We start from the raw sequence: 19,039 nt of genomic DNA, 5'->3' as shown, positions 1-19,039 counted from the left end.
CTTCAACCCAATTTAGAGGCCCCTCTCGCCGGCACCAGAGGGCCCAGCACCCGGTGACTCACACCCCGCCCCCCCCCCGGCCCTCTCGGAGCTCTACCCGCCCCGCCTCCCTGCCCCCCCCCCGCGCCCCATCTCCCCTCTCGCCTGTCCCCCTTATCTCTGGCAGCTCCCTCAGGGATTTTTCCACTCTCTGGGGTGGGGAATGCGCAGGCCAGAGGTCAGGAGAGGGCGGGCGGGGAGCACCGCCACGTGCCCGAGTGCGGCCCCGCCCGAGCCCGCCAGTGACTCAGCCACGCGGCTCTCCAGGAACACCGGCTCGGGGGTCGTCGGGGCCCAGGGTGGACACCAGGGAACCGCGCCCCGGTTGGGAGGAAGAGATTGAAACGAGGCCCTATCCCGCGCGCCTGGGAGGCTCTGTGTGACCCCGGCGCCCCTCCCCCGAGGGACCGGAAGCGGCCCAGCCTCTCGGCGGCGAGGGTCTTGGGGGATGGTTCACAGAAGCCCGCCGGCCGTAGCTGCTGATCCTCTTGCCGTGGGGCGGCGAGTGAACTGATAGTATATAAGGCTTTACCATGTTTTACTGGGAAAGAGAAAAACCCAATGGCACAAAGAGGGACTTTCCCCTTCTTCAAAAGTTGCCAACCTTGAAAGTTTAGTATTCTTCCGCTTTGAAAAATTAGTCCCGCCCGCCTCGGGCGCCGGGGCTTGACCTTTGTCGAGATGGGCCAAGGGGCGCTACCGGTGACCCAAGCTGCTGGCTCGAGGACGGGCAGGGCTGGGGCTCGGGGCGAGGCCTTCGGCTACAGCCAGTCCAGGGAAAGGCTAATGCCCTTAAGTGGAGATGTGCTCGAAAGAGGCCGACCTGTGCGCCCCAGGCAGACGCGGGGGACAGGTGCCCCGGGTCGGTGCTTTAGGCCTGAAAACAGGCAAGATACTTTGTCAAATCCCCCTTTACTCTTATTGCTTAAATAAGTAAAATTAATAGTGTTGAGGCGGCAGCGCGCACGCCAGCGACCCCGCTCCTTCCGCTTTGGCGGGAGACAAGCTCTTGATGCGCCCGCCTTTCCAGGAGAGCCCAAATCAGTCCGGCCAGGCGCGCGCCCGAGCGCCCAAAGCCCGAGGCCACCCCAGCCGCCCCGCGCGCTGGCCCTCCCGGCGCACGCGCACGCGCAAGCGCCGCAGCCGACTGCCGTTCCTTCCCTCCGGCGGAGGTGGGGGAAGAAGTCATTCCGTTTAACCCTGGGTTCCCCGAACTCTTTTTAATTTGGTTAATTTGCATCTCGTTAATTCGTTCTTTTTCCTTCCTCCCGCTCACTCCCTTTCCCTGTACCAAGTCTGGTTTGTAAAGTGTGAGGAAGTGGGCGAACCCTAACCATAGCCTCTCCTCCTCCAGCCCCCGAGGCTTTTACTTTGCTTTCCATCGAACGCTGCAAATTTTGCAATAGGGGGAGGGATTTTTAAAATTTTATTTGCAAAGTTCGGTGTCTGGGCAGAGAGGGGGAGAGGGAGGGAGGGAATGAGAAGGCCCCGCCCCTACCTCCTTTTGCAAATAAAAATCGGGGGGGGGGAGCAGGAAGTGGCGGTGCGAGGGCTGCTGCACAGCTAGCACACCCGAGGTCCGGACGGCAGCGCGTGCCCCGAGCTCTCCGCCTATCCCCGCCCGCCTGCCCGAGCCCAGCCCGCGGCCCCAAGCAGCAGTGCCGACAGCAGCCCCAGCAGCAACGCCATGGCCGGGTGGAACGCCTACATCGACAACCTCATGGCGGACGGGACCTGTCAGGACGCGGCCATCGTGGGCTACAAGGACTCGCCTTCCGTGTGGGCCGCCGTCCCCGGGAAAACCTTCGCCAACGTCACGGTACTGAAAGGCTTGCGCGGTCCCAGGCACTGGCCGGCCTTGGACTCTGAGGGTGGGGGCAGGCGCGGTCTACGGAGGCCAGGGAGAGGCCAAGACTTCTGGGTTCCTGCCCTGGAAGCGGCGCGAATGGCGCTTGCACGTGAGCGGGTCGCTCTGCTGCCTCCAAGTCTTAACGACCCTGGCGGCGGCGCCCATCCAGCCAGTCGCCCCGCTTTCTGCGACGGGGCGTTACATCCGGGGCATAGGGCGGGGAGGGGCGCGCCGCCCGGTGCGGTGGCCCACTTCCGCCTCCCTCAGGGCGGGGCGGACACCCGCTGCAATTTTTAACTAGGAATTGTGATTGAGAAGGGACTTGGGAACACCTGGCCCCCCTCAAGTCAGCCGTCTTGCGCCCTTTTCCACCATTGTTCTCCCAAATGCGGGTGGGAGTCCTAGGCGCTTGGGGTTGATCGCTGTGCCTGTCCGCCGTGGACTGCCTGCTCCTCCCAACTCCGTTAGAGAGGGCGAGGCCACCACACACACCCCCAACTCGGCACGTCGGCTTCAACATTCCTGTGAAGCCAATCCCGGAAGTACCCGTACCCTCGCCCTCCCTTATGGCGGGGCCTGGAGCAGGGGAACTTTGTGAGAACTTCTGAGTTAGTGTAAGTGACGGAATGAGGGAAGACTGCTGCTGTCCCTACAATCACCTCCCCTGGCCACACTGCCCGGAAGTGGGGAGGGGTAGCGGAAGTTCGAAAGGGGGGAAGGGGATTTCCGGGCGGGAGGGGACCGGATATGGAGATTTGGGGTGTAAGGGGGAGGGGGAGAAAGTTTCCCTGGGGCAGCTAGACCCCAGAGCTGGTTTACCCGGTTTAGCTCCCACCTCCTACAAGTTTTCCAACTTTCCCGGAAAGCGTCCAGGGGTCTGCTTCCTCATCTTGAGATAATACACACTTGGACTTACACTCTAGGTTACATGGAGACCCAGGCGTCCGGGCCCGTAACAACTCCTGCAGAACCTTTGACCAAATAAGGGCAAAGTTGCTTCTCCTCCCTTGCCCGCCCCCTCCCTTTCTCTCTCTGCTTCTGCTTTTCCTGAAGGAGACTTCTGAGCATCCAGAGGCTCCCCACTGTCCTCACTGGCTTTTGGTCCCGTTTTCCTGGGTTTGCTTTCCCTATTGAGATCTGAGTGCCTGGAAGAATATTATCATTTCCTCCCTGGTCCCATTTACAAGACTTGAAGATCATGATTATCTTCTGCACTAACTTCCCACAGTACTTTATTAAATTTCACCGATGTATACAAAACCCTCACCTCTAAAGTTTTAGCTCTAGATAAGTGGAAAACAGGTGTGTTCTTGGAGAACAAGGTGGGAACTTTGTTTGGTGCACTGACTTGGGTGCTTGATTCATCTTCCAGCCAGCTGAAGTCGGTGTCCTGGTTGGAAAAGACCGGTCAAGTTTTTTTGTAAATGGGCTGACACTTGGGGGCCAGAAATGTTCTGTGATCCGGGACTCACTGCTACTGGATGGGGAATTTACCATGGATCTTCGTACCAAGAGCACTGGTGGAGCCCCTACGTTCAACATCTCTGTTACCATGACTGCCAAGAGTGAGTTTCTGAGTTTTACCCCTCTTCTAGCTCTTGAGTTCCCCTATGTACTTACATTTTCAATCTTCTGGGGTTTGTGTGTGTACGTATTTCTTCAGTATGAAAGGGATCAGACCAGCATTCTGCTGGGTGCTGAAACCTGTAGTTCTTAGTTCCCCATCTTGTAATATAAAGAAGTTGAACTGCAATACTTCTTAAATTACTCCTGCCTTGATATTTTTCAGATTAGAAATCCTGTTTTCTTAGAGATTGTTGGGATCCTAAATCAGTGTTTGGCTCTGATCTTTTGAGGGTTTTTTGTTAAAACTTGAGGTGAGGTGGCAAGCTCATTCATAGCTATTTCTAGCCTGAGCATGTGAATCTAGTATATGAGCCTTTGACTCCTGAATTTTAGCTTGTTCCCCTCTAGCTTTTAAGCCTGAGTTTCCCCTTTTGAAAAGCTCTATTGTTTCAGGGTGACTGACAGCCTGCCTGTGTGTGGGGGGTTGGGAAGGATGAGGTTGGGTTACAGCCCCCAGGGCTGGACAGCTGTCCAACAGCTGGCAGGGGGTGGATTTGTGACACCTGGGTCCTAGCCTTCTTTCTCTTTCCTCCAGCGCTAGTCCTGCTGATGGGCAAAGAAGGTGTCCATGGTGGTACAGTCAACAAGAAATGTTATGAAATGGCTACCCACCTGCGGCGTGCCCAGTACTGACCTCATCTGTCCCTTCCCACCATTCCCTGACCGCTTTTGCACCCGCCCCCTTTCGCGTACACCATTTTTATTTTGGGGGCCATTACCCCATATCCTTTATTGCTGCCAAAACCACATGGGCTGGGGGCTGGGGCTGGATGGACAGATACCTCCCCCTACCCATCCCCCTCCTGTGTGTGGTTGGAAAACTTTGGGGGTTTTTTTGGTGTTTTTTTTTGTTTTTTTTCTGAATAAAAACAGATTCTAACAAGGTGCTGTGTTGTTTGAGCTTGGGTGTCAGAACGGGGGACAGGCACTTTGACCTGCCTTTAATTCTGGCCTTGAGTTGGGAGCAGGAATGTTTAGGCACCAAGTCCAGATGTTTGAGCGTCTTACCTCCATGTCCCGGGATGAACCCTCCTGAACTCCCATTTTCCTGCTCTCTCCATTCCTATGTCCAGGACTAAGCTCAGGTGGCCTGGCTCCTTCATGGTGGTACTTCCCAGCCTAGGTCCTCCTCAAGTGTGCTAGTCAAATTGGTAGGTAATGGAATAGAGCCATTCAGACCAGAGAATGGGTCCAAGCCTGTGGGTAAGGCAGGACCAGTTGAGTCATCCTCATGCGGAGGTGGGGCTCTCCCTGAGTCACAGCAAATGTCTCTTGGGGCTGTCCCCAAGACTACAGGTTAGTCTCCCAGTGCTCCCGTTTGTGGCAGAAAAAAAGGGTCATGTTCCCAAAGGATATGTTCACCTGTTTGAAAATGACCTTACCCTTTCTCAGTCCACAAAAACAAGTTTATTAACCCAAGAAATAACCATCAGTCCCTTTGCCTATTCCCCCAACTCCTTCAAAAGGATGGGGCTGGGTAAGGGAGAAACCTGGGATGGAAATATTCCCTTCCTCTCAGATCAGAAGACTTGAGGGAGGAAGGCCTGTGCAAATTAACAGAGGTTCTGGGTGTGGGAGCCTTAAACTAGGATGGCAGGTAAAGAGGAAGAGGAGGAAGGAGAGGGTGGGGGATCTGCTGAGGGCCCAGGAAAAATAAGGGGGGCTGGGGCTAAGGAGCCAAAGGAAGTAGGAAGAGTAGGGCTGGAGCCCAGGAGTGGCATCCGTTCTGAGGCCAGATGGTCCCTTGGCTCCCCTTCCTCATCACCCTCTTGCCCCTGAGTTTCTTCCTCCTCCTCGTCCTCAGGACCCTGGTGGACAGGCTGCTTGCAGATGGGGCAAGTCTTCCGGGTCTGAGTAAGCCAGGGGTCCACACAACGGCTGTGATAGGCTGCAAAGAAGAATGAGGTGAAGTACCTGGTGCCTGTTGGTGGGGTTAGGGCATGGGCACAGGCAGTGAAGGCCTCACCATGAGCACAGGGGAGGACTCGAAGCTTGTCCCCATCCTCATACTCGTCTAGGCAGATGGCACAGACATCATATTGGTCTCCTAGGGAAGAAAGTAGTACTTTGCTGAGCTATTCTGAACCAGGGCCCCCAAGAACTCACCCTGGAAGGCTGTGATAAAACTAAGTCCTACAAAAATTATTTTCCCTGGTTCTACAGAGCCATAGAGAAGCTAAGACTGGGGGAGGTAAGACCAGGCAGAACATGCAAGAACTTGGGGATGGAGGGGAAACCTGGGGCTGGAAGGGACAACTACAGAGCAGAGGTAACAAGGGAAGTGGGTTTTGGGGGAGGAGGTTTGAGGGTGAGAGACAATGGGAGGAGCGGAAATGGGGAGGCAAGGCTTCTGGTATAGCCTTATATGGGCACTGGAGGCTCCAAGGTCTGAAAACTCAGCTCCCTCTTACCTGTTTCTTCCTTCTCAATCCTCCTCATTCTTTCCATTTTTCTGCTCTCTTCATTTCCTCCCTTATACTAAAGGTGTACCATTTCTCCCACCTACTTGACTTAGTCATCTTTGCTTCCCATATCCTGCTCAATCTCCTCTCCTGTCCTCATTGGACATGTGGGTAAAAAGAAGAAAAGGTGGCTTCTCAGGCTGAAACCCTCTCAGTCCCTGTCTGTACTACTATGTCCTGGGCTCAGACTCCTTCAGAGCCAGGTAAGCTGTGGGAAAGACTCTTCCCCTCTTATGTTCTCACCCTTCTGATAGTCATGAGTAGGAATCTGTTTCAGTTGCTCTTTGGTAAGTCGATTCCGCTGGAGCCGTTTCCTGTGCTGGATACAACGAACTACCTAGGAGGAGGGGCGAGTGGATAGATCAGGCTTAGGGAAGAAAACTGGGCAATCTGGCACAGTGATTAGAAACAAGTGCCCAAACTGCAAGCCAGAACCCACTTATCCCAAAGTGCCAACAATGCAATTAAACCCAAATATTGAATTAGTTTTGAAAAAAAACAACTCAAAAATTAACATCTGTCTTAAAATTAAAAGCAAAACAATACACATGCCAGAGGTTGACCACCACTGATCTGGCACATACCATCCCCCCTCCCATCTCCAGATTCAGTATGGCCTTATAAGCACTGGTTCTTCCCCCAAGCTTCCCTGAGTTACCCACCATTACTGCTCCCATGGCCAAAACCAGTAGTCCTACAATCCCAGAGAAAGGAATGAGGTAATAGCCCAGGGGGAAGCTGTTGTCTGGAACCAGAAGCACCCGAGCCCTGAGGAAAGAAGATCAATCTTAAGAGTCAAGAAAACAAAAATTTGGCCGGGGATTTAGTTCAGTGGTTCTGTCCCCTTGCCCCCGAAAGTGCAAGGACCTGAATTCGATCCCCAGTACCAAAAAAAAAAAAACTTTCAAGGAAGAGGGACAAGGTAACTGGGTCTGAATAGGACCCATGGGTAGGGAAGAGAGTGGGAAGAAAGTCAACAGGTTGGGCCAGGGATGTAGCTCAGTGGTACCGCACCTGCCTGGCAAGTGCAAGGTCTTGAGTTCAATCCCTGGTACCAGAAGAAAGAAAGGAAAAAAAAGTCAACACATAAGGGAGGAAGGATCTGAGACTGAGTGGGGCAATGGGGCCTGGGCTCCATGTTAGCATGGAGCTGCTGAAGGAAAAGTTGGAAGGGGTCGCATGTCCTACCCCTTCTCGTAGACAAAGAGGGCACGCAGGTACTCAGCACTCCTCTCTCCAATAAACACAGACGGGATCCAGATCTGCTGCTGGATTTCCTCTGCAAGGATCAGGGGATTACACTATGAACTCAACCTTCTCTCCTAAAATCCTTCAGGAACCCTGGCATTTGGCACCCACCCCCGACCTGTGGTTTTCCCTGAGCCTTCAGCCCTCTCACTGTCTCTCAATCTGAACTCTCCTGAATACCCAGCTATCCAGATCCCCCATCTTACCACTATTCCACACCATGTTCAGCAGTTCATTGGAATTCACGTTGTGTACCACAGCTGCACCATACCCAGCCTTCTGAGCATTTAGGACCTTGAGAGACAAGGCAGGAGATAAGGAACCATCCCGGGCCTTGCTTTCTTTATTCCAGGTGTTTTTGTTCACCCTCAGCTTCCCAGCTCCCATCCCACATTCAGCAACCTTGAGGTCAAAGTTGCAGTCGAATCTTCGAAGCAGTGCAATAAAGACTGACCCATTGACTGGGGGTGGTGGGGCAATAGGAGTGCAGGCATTTTCTGGGTGAGCCTCCACAAGGAACCCCTGAAGGACAGAAGCAAAACAACAGTTGGATTTGTCCACTCTAGGTTCTGTTTCCCACAGGGCCCACCAAGAACACTTCCCCCTCTGCCAGCTATACATCTTCTGTTTTCCCTTCTTATTCATGGGATCTGAATATCCCACCCAAGTCTGAAGTCTACATCTCTTAGCTTTTTGAAGATGCAATTACAGCAAACAACATTCCATCATCAGATCCTCTACCCATCTCTCTCCCTGTTCCAAATGGGCTAACCTATACTCCATACTTCAGATAATTCAATTCCATCTTCCAGTATCCTGGTCTTAATTCAATTCTCCATCCATGTCACACTCTCAAATTGTTTCACATTTCCCTCTTCAGTACACAGAATATACCTGCTTTCCTTCAATTTTACAACTACCCATCTCATAAACAACTCTGCTGACATCTATGGCCCAACTAGGTTCTTGTATAGCAGCCTCTGTAATGAAATACTATAGAATTGCTTACCTGATTCACTACTCACACAATAACCCTAATATAATTTGTTGCTATCTTATATTACACTAAAACAAATCCTAGGCCATACAATCAATAATAGGCTTGAGACCCTATTGATGTGCACCACTTCGTCCAGTATTTTTATCTTAGTACATTTTCAGTGTCCCTCATAAGTTTGGAGTTTCAGGGTGAAGTCTTCTACCTCTAGATTCTGGATTCCACAGTAGACACGGACAAGCACTTAGTTTCTAACTTGAGTTTTTTCTACCTCTAGCTTCACTCAGGGCAAGGCTCCTCAACTCCCGCCCAGGACAGAGGATATGGGGAAGTAGAAAACTGGGAAGATCACCTGGAGTCCCTCCTGGCTCAAGGTAGCCCCAAACAGAGCTGGGAGGTCTGCAAAGTCCATACTGGCATTGTGCTCCGAGGTCTGCAGACAAAAAATGGCCTTGTTTCCCCTGAGCCTGCAACTCCCTCCCCTCAGCGCCCTTCCCCCACCCGCCCATTAGACTCACCGCTCGAATGAGCCCCTGGATGGGGGTCGCTCCCCATAGCACAGTGGCCACAACCACAGGAAGTGGGAAGGCCGCAGAGTGCATGGCAGCGGGAGGACAAACGCTAAGGAGGTTGCGCCCTGGTAGCAGGAGCAGAAGCGGGGTTCTGTGCCCTTCTTCAGGATCCCAGGGGTCCAGCCACCCCCAGGTCCCACCTCTCAGCTACATGGGGGCTCCGGGGAAGGAACCCCGACTCGGGGAAATACACAACCCGTTTGATGGAGCTAAGAGGGAGACACTAAATGTATCCTTTTCTGGTGTAGACAGAAAACGGAGAAAGGGAACAGAGGCAAACACGGGTGACAGAAAAACTTCTGAAAGGGTAGGGGTGCGCAAGGAGGTGGAACTTCCGGCCAGATGGGCCGTCTTCCTATACCCTGGAAAAGGGTTTCCGGTAAAGAAAGTCAGGCCGCTTCCAGCATTGGACGATCGTATGAAGGACTTCCGATTCTAAAAGGCCGGTTAAAAGAAGTGTTACAGGTGGAGGAATGCCCAGAAGACGAGCTAATCACTTCCCTTTAGTACCCGGGATTCCTCCAAGTTACCTTGTTTACAAACCTCTTCTCTCTAGGCCGTCTCCGTCGCACCAAGTCTCGCGAGAGCATTCACATTTCTCCAACTCCCTGCCTCCGACCGGCCGCTGCTGAACTCTTGCTTTGTCTATCGCGAGAGACTTCCCAAACCTGGCTAGTCCGACACGCTTGCTCTCGCGAGACCTTCAAAAAATTATTTTCCCGCTATTTCAATTCGGTAATAACTGCGCCTGTAATCTGGGTTCTTAAACCAACCACACCCCTTCTCCTGCGCCTCTCAAGCTCCTCCTTCAGCTCCGCCTTACTCCCGACCGCCTTTGCGCTGCGCGCCTGCGCCAGCGCCAGCTTCCAGCTGGTGCTGGACCTAAGAGCTAGAGGGGTGCGCGCGCCCTATCCTGTTGCGTGCTCGGTGTCACCTTGGGTGCAAGCGGGCCGCGCGTGCACGGGACTCGGAGCCTAAAGCCATTGAGTAGCGATGGCGGCGACGGCGAGTCCAGGGGCCGGCGGGATGGACGGGAAGCCCCGTACCTCCCCTAAGTCCGTCAAGTTCCTGTTTGGGGGCCTGGCCGGGTAAGCTCAGGCCCCAGGGATGGGAAAGGTGGAAGGGACTGGCGCAAGGAATTGGGCCCTGCTCTTCTCTGGGTCTTTTGTAGTGAACTGAGCCGGCACGAGGTCAGCGTGATCCCCAGCGTATTGCGAGGTTCTTGATGGGCTTCCAGGATGTTTTTATCCATTACAGAGCCCTTACTGGGCTGCATGCAGGGTCATTGCATGACCCTCAGTGGGCCACCTGAGTTTCCCAGCCCGCTGCTTGACCCTCTGCCTGACTGTATGCGGTTCCAGGTTATCAAATGGTTCCCTACAGGACTACTTGGAGTCCCAGGTCCTGGATGTTCCCTTCCTGCCCACACTGAGTCGGACTGCATGCTGTTCCTGCTCACTGCTTGACTCCCATGGAGCTACTTAGAAGCACTTTCTTTGCATGCCTCCTACTGGACAAGTGTACTTTTCAGACATGTTATTCTTGGTGCACCTAAAGTCTTATACACACCATCAACCTCCTGCATCCTTAATCGCATGGCAGGCCCTGACCTTTGTAACTGCTCCCAAGCACCAGTAGCCATTATTTGATCTAGAACACGACCTTTTGACTCAACTTTTGCCTTCCTCCAGGATGGGAGCTACAGTGTTTGTGCAGCCCTTGGATCTGGTGAAGAACCGGATGCAGCTGAGCGGAGAAGGGGCCAAGACAAGAGAGTACAAAACCAGCTTCCATGCCCTCACCAGCATCCTGAAGGCAGAAGGGCTAAGGGGCATTTATACCGGGTATTGGGGCCTCAGGTTGGGGGAGGGTGGGGGTTGGCAGGTCCAGACCTTGGCCTGACATACCGACCCCTTTGCTCCCCAGGCTGTCTGCTGGCCTGTTGCGCCAAGCAACCTACACTACTACTCGCCTTGGCATCTATACTGTGCTGTTTGAGCGCTTGACTGGGGCTGATGGTACACCCCCTGGCTTTCTGCTGAAGGCCTTGATTGGCATGACTGCAGGTGCAACTGGTGCATTTGTGGGAACACCAGCTGAGGTGGCTCTTATCCGCATGACTGCTGATGGCCGGTGAGTTCCAGGTCAAACCCTAACCCCACTCCCATTCCTGGAATCTAGAATGAAAGACCAGGTTTTTTGTCTGTTTGTCATCGTCTTCCCCCACCCCCAGTTTAGAGCAGGGCATTTACCTGTTCATGCCTTTCTTTGCTTCTGTGGGCAGTGTGAGTTATCCTGATCTTGGCTTATCTTTACCCTCCCACTAGGCTTCCAGCTGACCAGCGCCGAGGCTACAAAAATGTGTTTAATGCCCTGATTCGAATTGCCCGGGAAGAGGGTATTCCCACACTGTGGCGAGTAAGAAAAGGGGCTGGAGATTTGAGGGATGTGGAGTCTGATCTCTGGTATTTCTGACTCTTCCTCCACCCCTCCACCTCTAGGGCTGCATCCCTACCATGGCTCGGGCTGTTGTTGTCAATGCTGCCCAGCTCGCCTCATATTCTCAATCCAAGCAGTTCTTGCTGGATTCAGGTGAGGCTCAGAGCTAGGTTCTCAGCTCCCAGTTTGGCCCAGGGCACATCTGAGCTGAGCATCACCCTCTGCCTTATGCCCCCCCACCCCAGGCTACTTCTCTGATAATATCCTGTGCCACTTCTGTGCCAGCATGATCAGTGGCCTCGTCACTACTGCTGCCTCCATGCCTGTGGACATTGTCAAGACCCGGTGAGTGCAGGCCTGGGTCTGGAGAGCTGTGGGAGGGTATCCTTCTGTCTGTCACATCCCTCTATCCTCTCTTTCAGGATTCAGAACATGCGAATGATTGACGGGAAGCCAGAATACAAGAATGGGCTGGTGAGGAAGCTGGTCTGGGGGCTTGGGCTGAAGTGTTGGATGGCTTGGGAGGGGTGTGAGGGCAACTGGGTAAAGGGGACAAGGCTGTGGAGGACAGATCCTAGCCCCAGTACCCTACTTGCTGTCTGTCTAGGATGTGCTGGTGAAGGTCGTCCGCTATGAGGGGTTCTTCAGCCTATGGAAGGGCTTCACACCATATTATGCCCGCCTGGGCCCTCACACTGTCCTCACCTTCATCTTCTTGGAGCAGATGAACAAGGCCTACAAGCGTCTCTTCCTCAGTAGCTGAGGTGGCAGGATGCCTGGAGCCAGTGTGCTAGGGCTCCCAGTCACCCGCTGCTCCTACAGTCACTGCACCCCTCACCCAGGGGCCTGGACTCTGCTGCCCCAGGCCCCTCTATTTATTTCCCTGCCACAGTGTGGTTTTTTCCTTTGTGGTAAAGGACTTTGTTCTACCCCCTGGTCCAGCTTGCCCTGCTTCTGATGCCTGATTCTTATGACAACTCTGTCCCTCATTGTTCCCTGGGGAGCTGTGAAACTCTCTGTCTCCTCTTGGGTATTAGTTTCAGGACACACGGGACAGCAGAAGATTCCCCTTATCACTGGGGAAACCAAGGCAGAGCTGAGGGGACAGGAGAAAGCAAAAGCTATCAAGATGATCAAAGGGTCTGCAGTGGGAGGATGTGATCCTTCCTCCCCCTCACTGAGGACTTAATAAATTGGATTGATGACAAAACCCCCAGATCTGGACAGTTGTGGGGCTCAGAAAGGGGAGGAGACTGGACAAAGAAGCGGATGTCTCTGGAGAAGAGAAACTGGAGTTTTTGTTTGTTTTTTGTTTTTGTTTTTTTGGTACCAGGGATTGAACTCAGGTCCTTGCGCTTGCGCAGCAGGCAGTGAAACCACTGAGCTAAATCCCCGGCCCTAGAGTTTTTAAGAAAAATGTTAAAAGGCCAGAGATGCAGCTCAGTGGTACCGCCCCTGCCTAGCAAGTGCAAGGTCCTGAGTTCAATTCCTGGTTCCGCAAAAAAATAAAGCACTAGCTGGTTTTATGGAAATTATATGTAAATCAGTCATGCCACAGCAGGTGACAGGGCAAAAAAAATCAAAACTCTGACCTTGTGTGTTGCTTCTAAGCCATTTGCCCAAGAATACAGCAGACATACAAATCATGTCACATAATCCTCTGGAAAGGCCTCGGATCTAGTGATTACTTTTGCAGCTAAAGCCAGTGGGAGTGTAGGAGGATGATTTGAGGGCTGCAGACCCAGGGGTGAGGGGTAGAGAGGCAGCATGTATGGGGTGGACATGGGAACCAGACCCAAAGTTTGAGGAAAGGGAGGGTATTGGCCAGAACCCTGGGCTGGCTGGAGAACATGTCTGCCTCATCTATTTTTTGCAAAGTATGACTCCCAGGCCCTGCTTCAAGGAGCTTACAAATCTCTTGGAGCATAAAGGGGCATGGAAAGGTCAAACCAGGGGAAGTGCTGGGCAGTTTGAGGGCTGTGTGCCAGGCCAGGGAATGGGCTGGCAGCAGGTGAGAGCTATCCCCTTGGCCGAGCCTTTGGAACAGAAGTGGAGGAGCTCAGCATCCTGGTGCCCCTACTGCAGCTTCCCTTCTTACCCCTCCATGCCCACTGTCCTGGGGCACGGTGGCTGCTCTGAGACACTTGAAACCTGCACCTTGGCCTGAAGGAATTTCAAATCTAGCAGGAAGATTGGGAGATGAAGTGTAACAGTAGACTATTACAAGGTAACTTGGAATACTTGGTCTACCTAGGAGGAGGGACTCTCATGTAGCAGTCAGACAGATTGGGAAGAGGACCAGGGTCAGAACTGGCTAGAGTGAGGATGGTAACTCAGAGGAGAAATATGGCTGGGAGCAGATGATCTGTTAGGCATTTGCAGTGGCTTAAGCACTGAAGACTGTTAGATTCAGTGCATGGAAATCCTCAATTGCTAAATTCAAAAGAGTTTGTCCTGGTGCCGGGGGTGTACCTCATGTATGAGGCTCTGGATTGATCCCCAGTACCACAAAAGAAGTTTCTCTACCCAAAGAAAAGTTTAAAGCCAGAGAAAGATAAGACCAGATTCTCAGGTTACTAAGACCCCTTACATATCCATCTGCAAGGGGATCTCAAGCCAAAAAGACCCAGCTTTCACCCCCGTTCTCTGAGTTACCCTTAAGCCCAAGATTCGACTGAGGATTGGGCAGAAGAGGAAGTTTCACCAGTGTGGTTAGAAAATGGCAGAATCAACAGAATGTGGGCTGGGGATTTAGCTCAGTGGTTCCACTGCCTGCCCTGCAAGTGCAAGGACCCAAGTTTGATCCCTGGTACCAAAAAAAAAAAAACGGAATGAGAGGGGAGAAGGGTCTCATATCCTTACATCCTGGCTCAAGTGCTGAAAAACCAAGATTTCAGTCAAACCCACCACACAATGACACATTGCCAGACCGCCCACAGTCTCCCTGTACCACTGACCTGGACAGTGAGGAGAGTGCATTTCTGAGACTGGAGGTCCAAACAGGTATCCACTTTCATCCCAGGGCTGCAGGCTGCAGGCAGAGGCTTCTGCAGTGTCACTCAGCTCCAGGGGACTTACTGTTCTGTTCTGGAGCTGCTGCTTAAGGTGGCCTGGTGGGTTGCCATCAGGGGGCAGGGACCCAGGCAGGGGAAGTATAGGCTATGACTGGAGGTTTGTTGGAACCAGAGTGAGTGCAGGTGGGACCTTGGGAATTTTTGTGACAGGTGCTGCAGTCACTCTTCTCCAAAGGAAACTATATTTTCTTTTTAAAGTTTTTTTAAAACTGTACAAATAATATACAGTTATGATGGAAAGCTAGGAAATGCTAAGCAGAGAGAGGAAGTTTATTCATATTTATGACACTCAAAATACATTCTGAAAAATTTCCAAATTTTCTTATTTGTACAGATGCATATGGGGGCCATGTACTAGCCTATGTGCTTTAACTACCAACCACCGCCCCCAAAATGAAATGACCTGAAAAAAAAAAACTTCCCAAATGTGATGGCAGTTAACTGTGTGGCCTGGCAACCCCTAAGCACGTAGGGAGCTTGGCTTGATGACCCAGCTCCATCATCTCACTACCCCTCCTGATTTGTGGGGCTGGGACTGTGTTCCTGAACGTGAAAAGAAGCCTTCAGGAAAGGAAAAGTAAATTAAGACCTTGTGATCCTGTGTGTTTTACACTGTCACCCCAGGTAGATCCCAGTAGGACAACCCATACAAGCCTCTCTCAAGGGTCCACCAAACCTCTCACCTTCAGAGGCTGTGGCCAGAGTACCTAATGCCCACTGTGCCCAGCAGATCCTGCCCACGACCTTGACTCAGGGCTGAAGGCCGCCGTCCTGCTACCAGAGGCCCCACACGGCCATTACGCCTTACCCACAGGAAGAGGCTAGAACGGAAAGTGGGGAGCGATCCTTGAAGGAAGAGCAGCCAGGCCCGAGGCATGGTTATCTGCCTTCCTCTCTGTACCTCCACACGTGTGGTGTGCATGGCTGTGGTCAGGGTCACAGACTGACCAGAGACCAGGGCATGTGGTTTCACATGCCAAACCCAAGTTAGCAGCAGGATGAGGACCACAGAGGCAAACAGGAGCCAGAGGAGACCCAGGACATAGAAGCCAAGAGGGAGGAGACAGCAAAAGTCAGGCTTGAGAAAAGGGTCATTTCTGGAGCTATCAAAATTCCCTTGAGCTACTCCTAGCACCTTTATGGAGTTGAGAAATTCTGGAGTGACTGTCGTGATTGATTCTAAGAAACTAGAGAGTAAGGTAGTTTCTGTGTTAAAAGGCAGTTCTGTAATGGGCTCTGGGTTGGTCCAAATTGTGGATTCTGAGGTGATCCAAGTTGTGGTAGACTCAGAGCTTGTCCAAGTTGTGGTGGGTTCTAGAGTGGTCCAAATTGTGGTGAGCTTTGAGAAATTTACAGTTTTAAGTTCTGGAGTGGTAGATTCTTGGGTAGCTGAGGTCGAGGTGGTCTGTAGGGTAGTTAAGGCTGTAAGTTCTAGAGCAGCTGGGGCTGTGGGTTCTGAGGTCTTCAGTATTGTGGTGGTGGGTTCTGGAGTGGTCTGGGTTGTGGTAGCTTCAGGGATGGTTGGAGCTGTGGTTGGCTCTGCAGTTGTCAAGGTTGTGGTAGGTTCTGGAATAGTCAGGGTTGTGGTTGGTTTAGTAGTGGGTTTGGGGGTTTTGGAGAATGTGGTGGATTCCATGGTCATCAGGAATGTGGAGGAACCTTGGATCCATGTAGGTGGGAATGTGGTCTGTTTTTCAGTGGATTCATGTGGCATTTGTTTGTCGAGAGGAGAGGTAGCTTCTGAGTGGAGCAGGCCCCAGTGGGTTGTATGGGCTTTGGTGTTGGTAGAGAATTTGACCACAACCCTTGTGGCAGGCACCATACCATCTTCAGGGGTCATGTCATAGTCATCGTAGCCTGTGTCATCGCTGTCACCAATGGTGGGGCAGTCCTTGCCTGGATATGTGTAGATAGGGATGTTGCCCAAATTGACACACAGTACACTGTCTACATTGGGGGTCATAGCCTTGACATCCTCACCCTCCTTCCATAAGTAGACATTATTTTTATTGTCCTGAAGCCAGCGGCGGAAATAGAGGATCTCACAATCACAATGCCAGAGGTTGCTGTGAAGAAAAACAAAAGGCAGGAGGAGGTTGCCAAAGAAACCCTTCGGTATTGTACATAACCAGTTACTTTGGAGGAAGAGGGTGTCAAGCTCCTCCAACCCATTCAGGAGCCCAGGGGGCAGTTCATTCAGCTGGTTATTAGCTAGATTGAGCTTCTTCAGCTGAGATGTGGATGCCAGGAGTCCAGGGGGCAAAGTCTTCAGCTTGTTACCTTGCAGGGAGAGCTCATGGAGTTGGCTCAGGCCAGCCAGGGCATCAGGAGACAATAAGGTCAACTGGTTAAACGAAACATCCAGAGTATTGAGCGCAGGCACTGCCAGCCCTAGAGAGGGCAGTGTTTTCAGCTTATTGTGGGATATATCCAGGGTCTTCAAAGATGGCAAAATTGCATCAGTCTGCAGACTGGTCAGCTCAGTATGATCCAAGTACAGCTGAGTAAGATGAGTGAAAGGCACCAGGGGTTTCATGAAGAAGGTGACTAGGACGTTCTTACCCAGGTGGAGGATGGCTGTGTCTGCTCGCAAGTCTGTAGGCAGTCCTTTCAGGTTCATGCTTTCACAGTTCACACTCACCAGGTTGCCCACAACCTCAATCTCAGTCTCACAGATGAGAGAGGTGTATAAGGGGCTTGGCAGCATAAGCAGCAAGAGGAGGAGAGGCATGGGGACCTGTGGATAAGGGGATCTTGAGTGGACACCCCACCAGCTCCTGCCATGATTCCCCCAGCCCCTATTCCCTCACCCCAGTAGTTCCCAGATTCCACAATCTCCCTGCTCTCCTTTCCCACCCTTGCCCCCAAAGCCTAAACTACTAGCTCCAGACTTTTGGCTCTTATCCCTCCATCAGACCTTCCACCTCGCCAGCCCCAGCCCCAGCCCCACTTACAGGCAGGGAGAAAGACCTCCGAGGGCACAGAGTTTCTTCCAGGCTGTGACTTAGTCCTTCCCTTTTCTAGCTCCAGAGAAGGCTAGGCCAGTGACAAGAAGGGGATGGGAATGGGGAGGAAATGCCAACCTGATAGGGATGCCTGTGACCCAGGGAATTGGCTCCCTCCAACCCTTATCATCTCTCTCCACAGCTGTCCTGAACCCCCCTTTTTGACTCTATTTTCTCTCCCTTTCCTTCCACACTGGGGAGATCTTGGGTGGACTCCAACCACCACTCTTGTCCAGCTTTTAAAAACCTATGCAGATGTCACCTCTGCTCTCTTCCCAGCTGTATTCTCTGAGTTGCCTGATTTTATTTTTTTGTTTTGTTTTTTTTGGTACCAGGGATCAAACTTGGGACCTTGCACTTACAAGGCAGGCGCCAGAACCACTGAGCTAAATCCCTGGCCTTGAGTTGCCTAATTTTAATTCTCTCCTTTCTCACTTCCTTCTGCCTTCTCTCCCCACCATAGGCTGATTCCCACACCCACTACTTTATTGTCTTGATTTTTGCAAAGGTAACTAGTGCCCTCCATTCCTTTATATCCACTGGACACTTCTGCAATATAATATTACTTGGGTTTTGCAGCCTGGGACTCCCTCTTTTGAGGCACTTTCTCCTTGGGACTTTTTTTGGCCTCCGTGACTAGTGACACTGATTTTCTTCTTACTCGTCTGATTGGTCCTTCTTCATCTCCTTAATAAATTTCTCTTCCTCCTCCTTTCCTGAGCAGTTAACCTGCCCCAGATCCTTTTCTTTCTTAGCCCCCCTTTATTCTTTTAAGGTACTAGGAATTGAACCCAGGGCCTTCACACTGAGTTACATTCCTTGCACTTTTTTACTTTTTATGTTCCTAAATTGCCAAGGCCTAAACTTGCAGTCCTCCTGCCTCAGCCCCCCAAGCTGCTCAGATGACAGGAATGTGCCACCATGCCCACATTTTTCATTTCTTATGCCCCATAACTACCTGAAATCTTCTTCATCCATTCTCTTTCCTTTACCCACCACCTCTACCCCAGTGTAGATCTATGTCTCTATCCAGACCCCTCTCCTGAGACTCAGACACATATGTCATGTCCGACTGGCTGTTGGACTCCTCTCCCTGGATGTCTCACAAATACAAAAGCATCTTCAGAATCGAGCTCATCATCCAAATAACTTCTCCTCTTTTAATTGTTCAGCCTGGTGAATGGTACCACCATCCACTCATTTACCTAACCAGTCCTTTAGGGCAAACAAGCTCCTTGATAACCATCCCTACTCCTTAACCCTCCTTCATCCCCACACCCAGTGTATCACCCAGTCTGATTTTATCCCCGGTCTCTCCTAAATCTACTCTCCATCCCCCCCCGGTCAAGACACCATCTCCTCTCCACTGCCTCACTGCAGTAGTTGCCTTGTTGGTCGCTCAATTTTCTGATTTCCCTCCTCTCCACATTCCACTTTAGTGGCTTTTATGAACTGAAAATTTGCTCACCTTCCACTGAATTCACCAATGGCACATAGCTCTCAGAAGGAAATCTAAAGTCCGTAACATGGTCTTCACTACCCTGTGTGATCTGCCTACCTGTCTGGCCCCACCTTTTACTACTGTACCCTCTCTGATCTCTTCCCTGTGCCCGAGTTTCTCCTCAGTCCTCAGTGCCTTCTAACCAACTCTTACTTATCTGGCAAGTTCCAGCTCAGACTTTCTTCCTCTAGAAAGTCTGACTTCTAAAACCACCTTTGGTGTCCACT

The 19,039-nt window shown here is 51.9% G+C and overlaps 4 protein-coding genes across 7 annotated transcripts; 2 read left to right on the top strand and 2 right to left on the bottom strand.

Moving 5' to 3' along the window:
- Positions 1–1,194: 1,194 nt before the first annotated feature.
- On the top strand, positions 1,195–4,397 carry Pfn1 (profilin 1). Its single transcript, XM_004857307.4, has 3 exons — positions 1,195–1,858; positions 3,261–3,453; positions 4,050–4,397. Exons 1-3 carry the CDS (start codon positions 1,727–1,729, stop codon positions 4,145–4,147), a joined length of 423 nt encoding a protein of 140 aa, XP_004857364.1. The 5' UTR covers positions 1,195–1,726; the 3' UTR covers positions 4,148–4,397.
- Positions 4,398–4,898: 501 nt separating this feature from the next.
- On the bottom strand, positions 4,899–9,609 carry Rnf167 (ring finger protein 167). 4 transcript variants are annotated; one of them, XM_004857304.3, is made up of 10 exons: positions 9,324–9,609; positions 8,740–9,228; positions 8,574–8,654; positions 7,627–7,746; positions 7,431–7,518; positions 7,165–7,255; positions 6,639–6,744; positions 6,220–6,313; positions 5,481–5,561; positions 4,899–5,402 (listed from the first exon to the last, which is right to left on the bottom strand). In XM_004857304.3, the coding sequence occupies exons 2-10, from the start codon at positions 8,821–8,823 to the stop codon at positions 5,095–5,097; spliced, it is 1,053 nt and encodes a 350-aa protein (XP_004857361.1). In that variant the 5' UTR covers positions 8,824–9,228; positions 9,324–9,609; the 3' UTR covers positions 4,899–5,094. The 4 variants fall into 4 exon arrangements, with proteins under 4 accessions (XP_004857361.1, XP_004857362.1, XP_012932341.1 ...); XM_004857305.3 differs by having other exon boundaries at positions 7,679–7,746; XM_013076887.3 differs by having other exon boundaries at positions 9,337–9,601.
- Positions 9,610–9,624: 15 nt separating this feature from the next.
- On the top strand, positions 9,625–12,442 carry Slc25a11 (solute carrier family 25 member 11). Its single transcript, XM_004857299.4, has 8 exons — positions 9,625–9,881; positions 10,485–10,637; positions 10,720–10,926; positions 11,121–11,211; positions 11,295–11,385; positions 11,478–11,577; positions 11,655–11,706; positions 11,840–12,442. Exons 1-8 carry the CDS (start codon positions 9,787–9,789, stop codon positions 11,993–11,995), a joined length of 945 nt encoding a protein of 314 aa, XP_004857356.1. The 5' UTR covers positions 9,625–9,786; the 3' UTR covers positions 11,996–12,442.
- A 2,431-nt stretch (positions 12,443–14,873) lies between these two features.
- On the bottom strand, positions 14,874–17,338 carry Gp1ba (glycoprotein Ib platelet subunit alpha). Its single transcript, XM_004857297.4, has 2 exons — positions 17,261–17,338; positions 14,874–17,043 (listed from the first exon to the last, which is right to left on the bottom strand). The coding sequence occupies exon 2, from the start codon at positions 17,035–17,037 to the stop codon at positions 14,992–14,994; it is 2,046 nt and encodes a 681-aa protein (XP_004857354.1). The 5' UTR covers positions 17,038–17,043; positions 17,261–17,338; the 3' UTR covers positions 14,874–14,991.
- Between the last annotated feature and the right edge of the window lie 1,701 nt (positions 17,339–19,039).

Source organism: Heterocephalus glaber, unplaced genomic scaffold (genome assembly GCF_053883595.1).
Source record: "Heterocephalus glaber isolate CG9 unplaced genomic scaffold, H.glaber_assembly_v1.0 deba00001564, whole genome shotgun sequence".
Lineage (NCBI taxonomy): Eukaryota > Metazoa > Chordata > Mammalia > Rodentia > Bathyergidae > Heterocephalus > Heterocephalus glaber.
This window is presented reverse-complemented; position numbering and strand designations above follow the sequence as displayed.

Bases quoted from the DNA above. Each gene is read 5' to 3' on its own strand.
- Pfn1 (XM_004857307.4), top strand. From the start codon at position 1,727: ATGGCCGGGTGGAACGCCTACATCGACAACCTCATGGCGGACGGGACC. The intron at 1,859-3,260 runs GTACTGAAAGGC...TTCATCTTCCAG, and splicing joins AAACCTTCGCCAACGTCACG to CCAGCTGAAGTCGGTGTCCT. The intron at 3,454-4,049 runs GTGAGTTTCTGA...TCTTTCCTCCAG, and splicing joins TGTTACCATGACTGCCAAGA to CGCTAGTCCTGCTGATGGGC.
- Gp1ba (XM_004857297.4), bottom strand. From the start codon at position 17,037: ATGCCTCTCCTCCTCTTGCTGCTTATGCTGCCAAGCCCCTTATACACC.
- Slc25a11 (XM_004857299.4), top strand. From the start codon at position 9,787: ATGGCGGCGACGGCGAGTCCAGGGGCCGGCGGGATGGACGGGAAGCCC. The intron at 11,212-11,294 runs GTAAGAAAAGGG...CTCCACCTCTAG, and splicing joins GTATTCCCACACTGTGGCGA to GGCTGCATCCCTACCATGGC. The intron at 11,386-11,477 runs GTGAGGCTCAGA...CCCCCACCCCAG, and splicing joins GCAGTTCTTGCTGGATTCAG to GCTACTTCTCTGATAATATC.
- Rnf167 (XM_004857304.3), bottom strand. From the start codon at position 8,823: ATGCACTCTGCGGCCTTCCCACTTCCTGTGGTTGTGGCCACTGTGCTA. The intron at 7,519-7,626 runs GTTGCTGAATGT...TTGTCTCTCAAG, and splicing joins ACTGCAACTTTGACCTCAAG to GTCCTAAATGCTCAGAAGGC. The intron at 6,745-7,164 runs GTAGGACATGCG...TTCTTTCCTCAG, and splicing joins CTCTTTGTCTACGAGAAGGG to GGCTCGGGTGCTTCTGGTTC.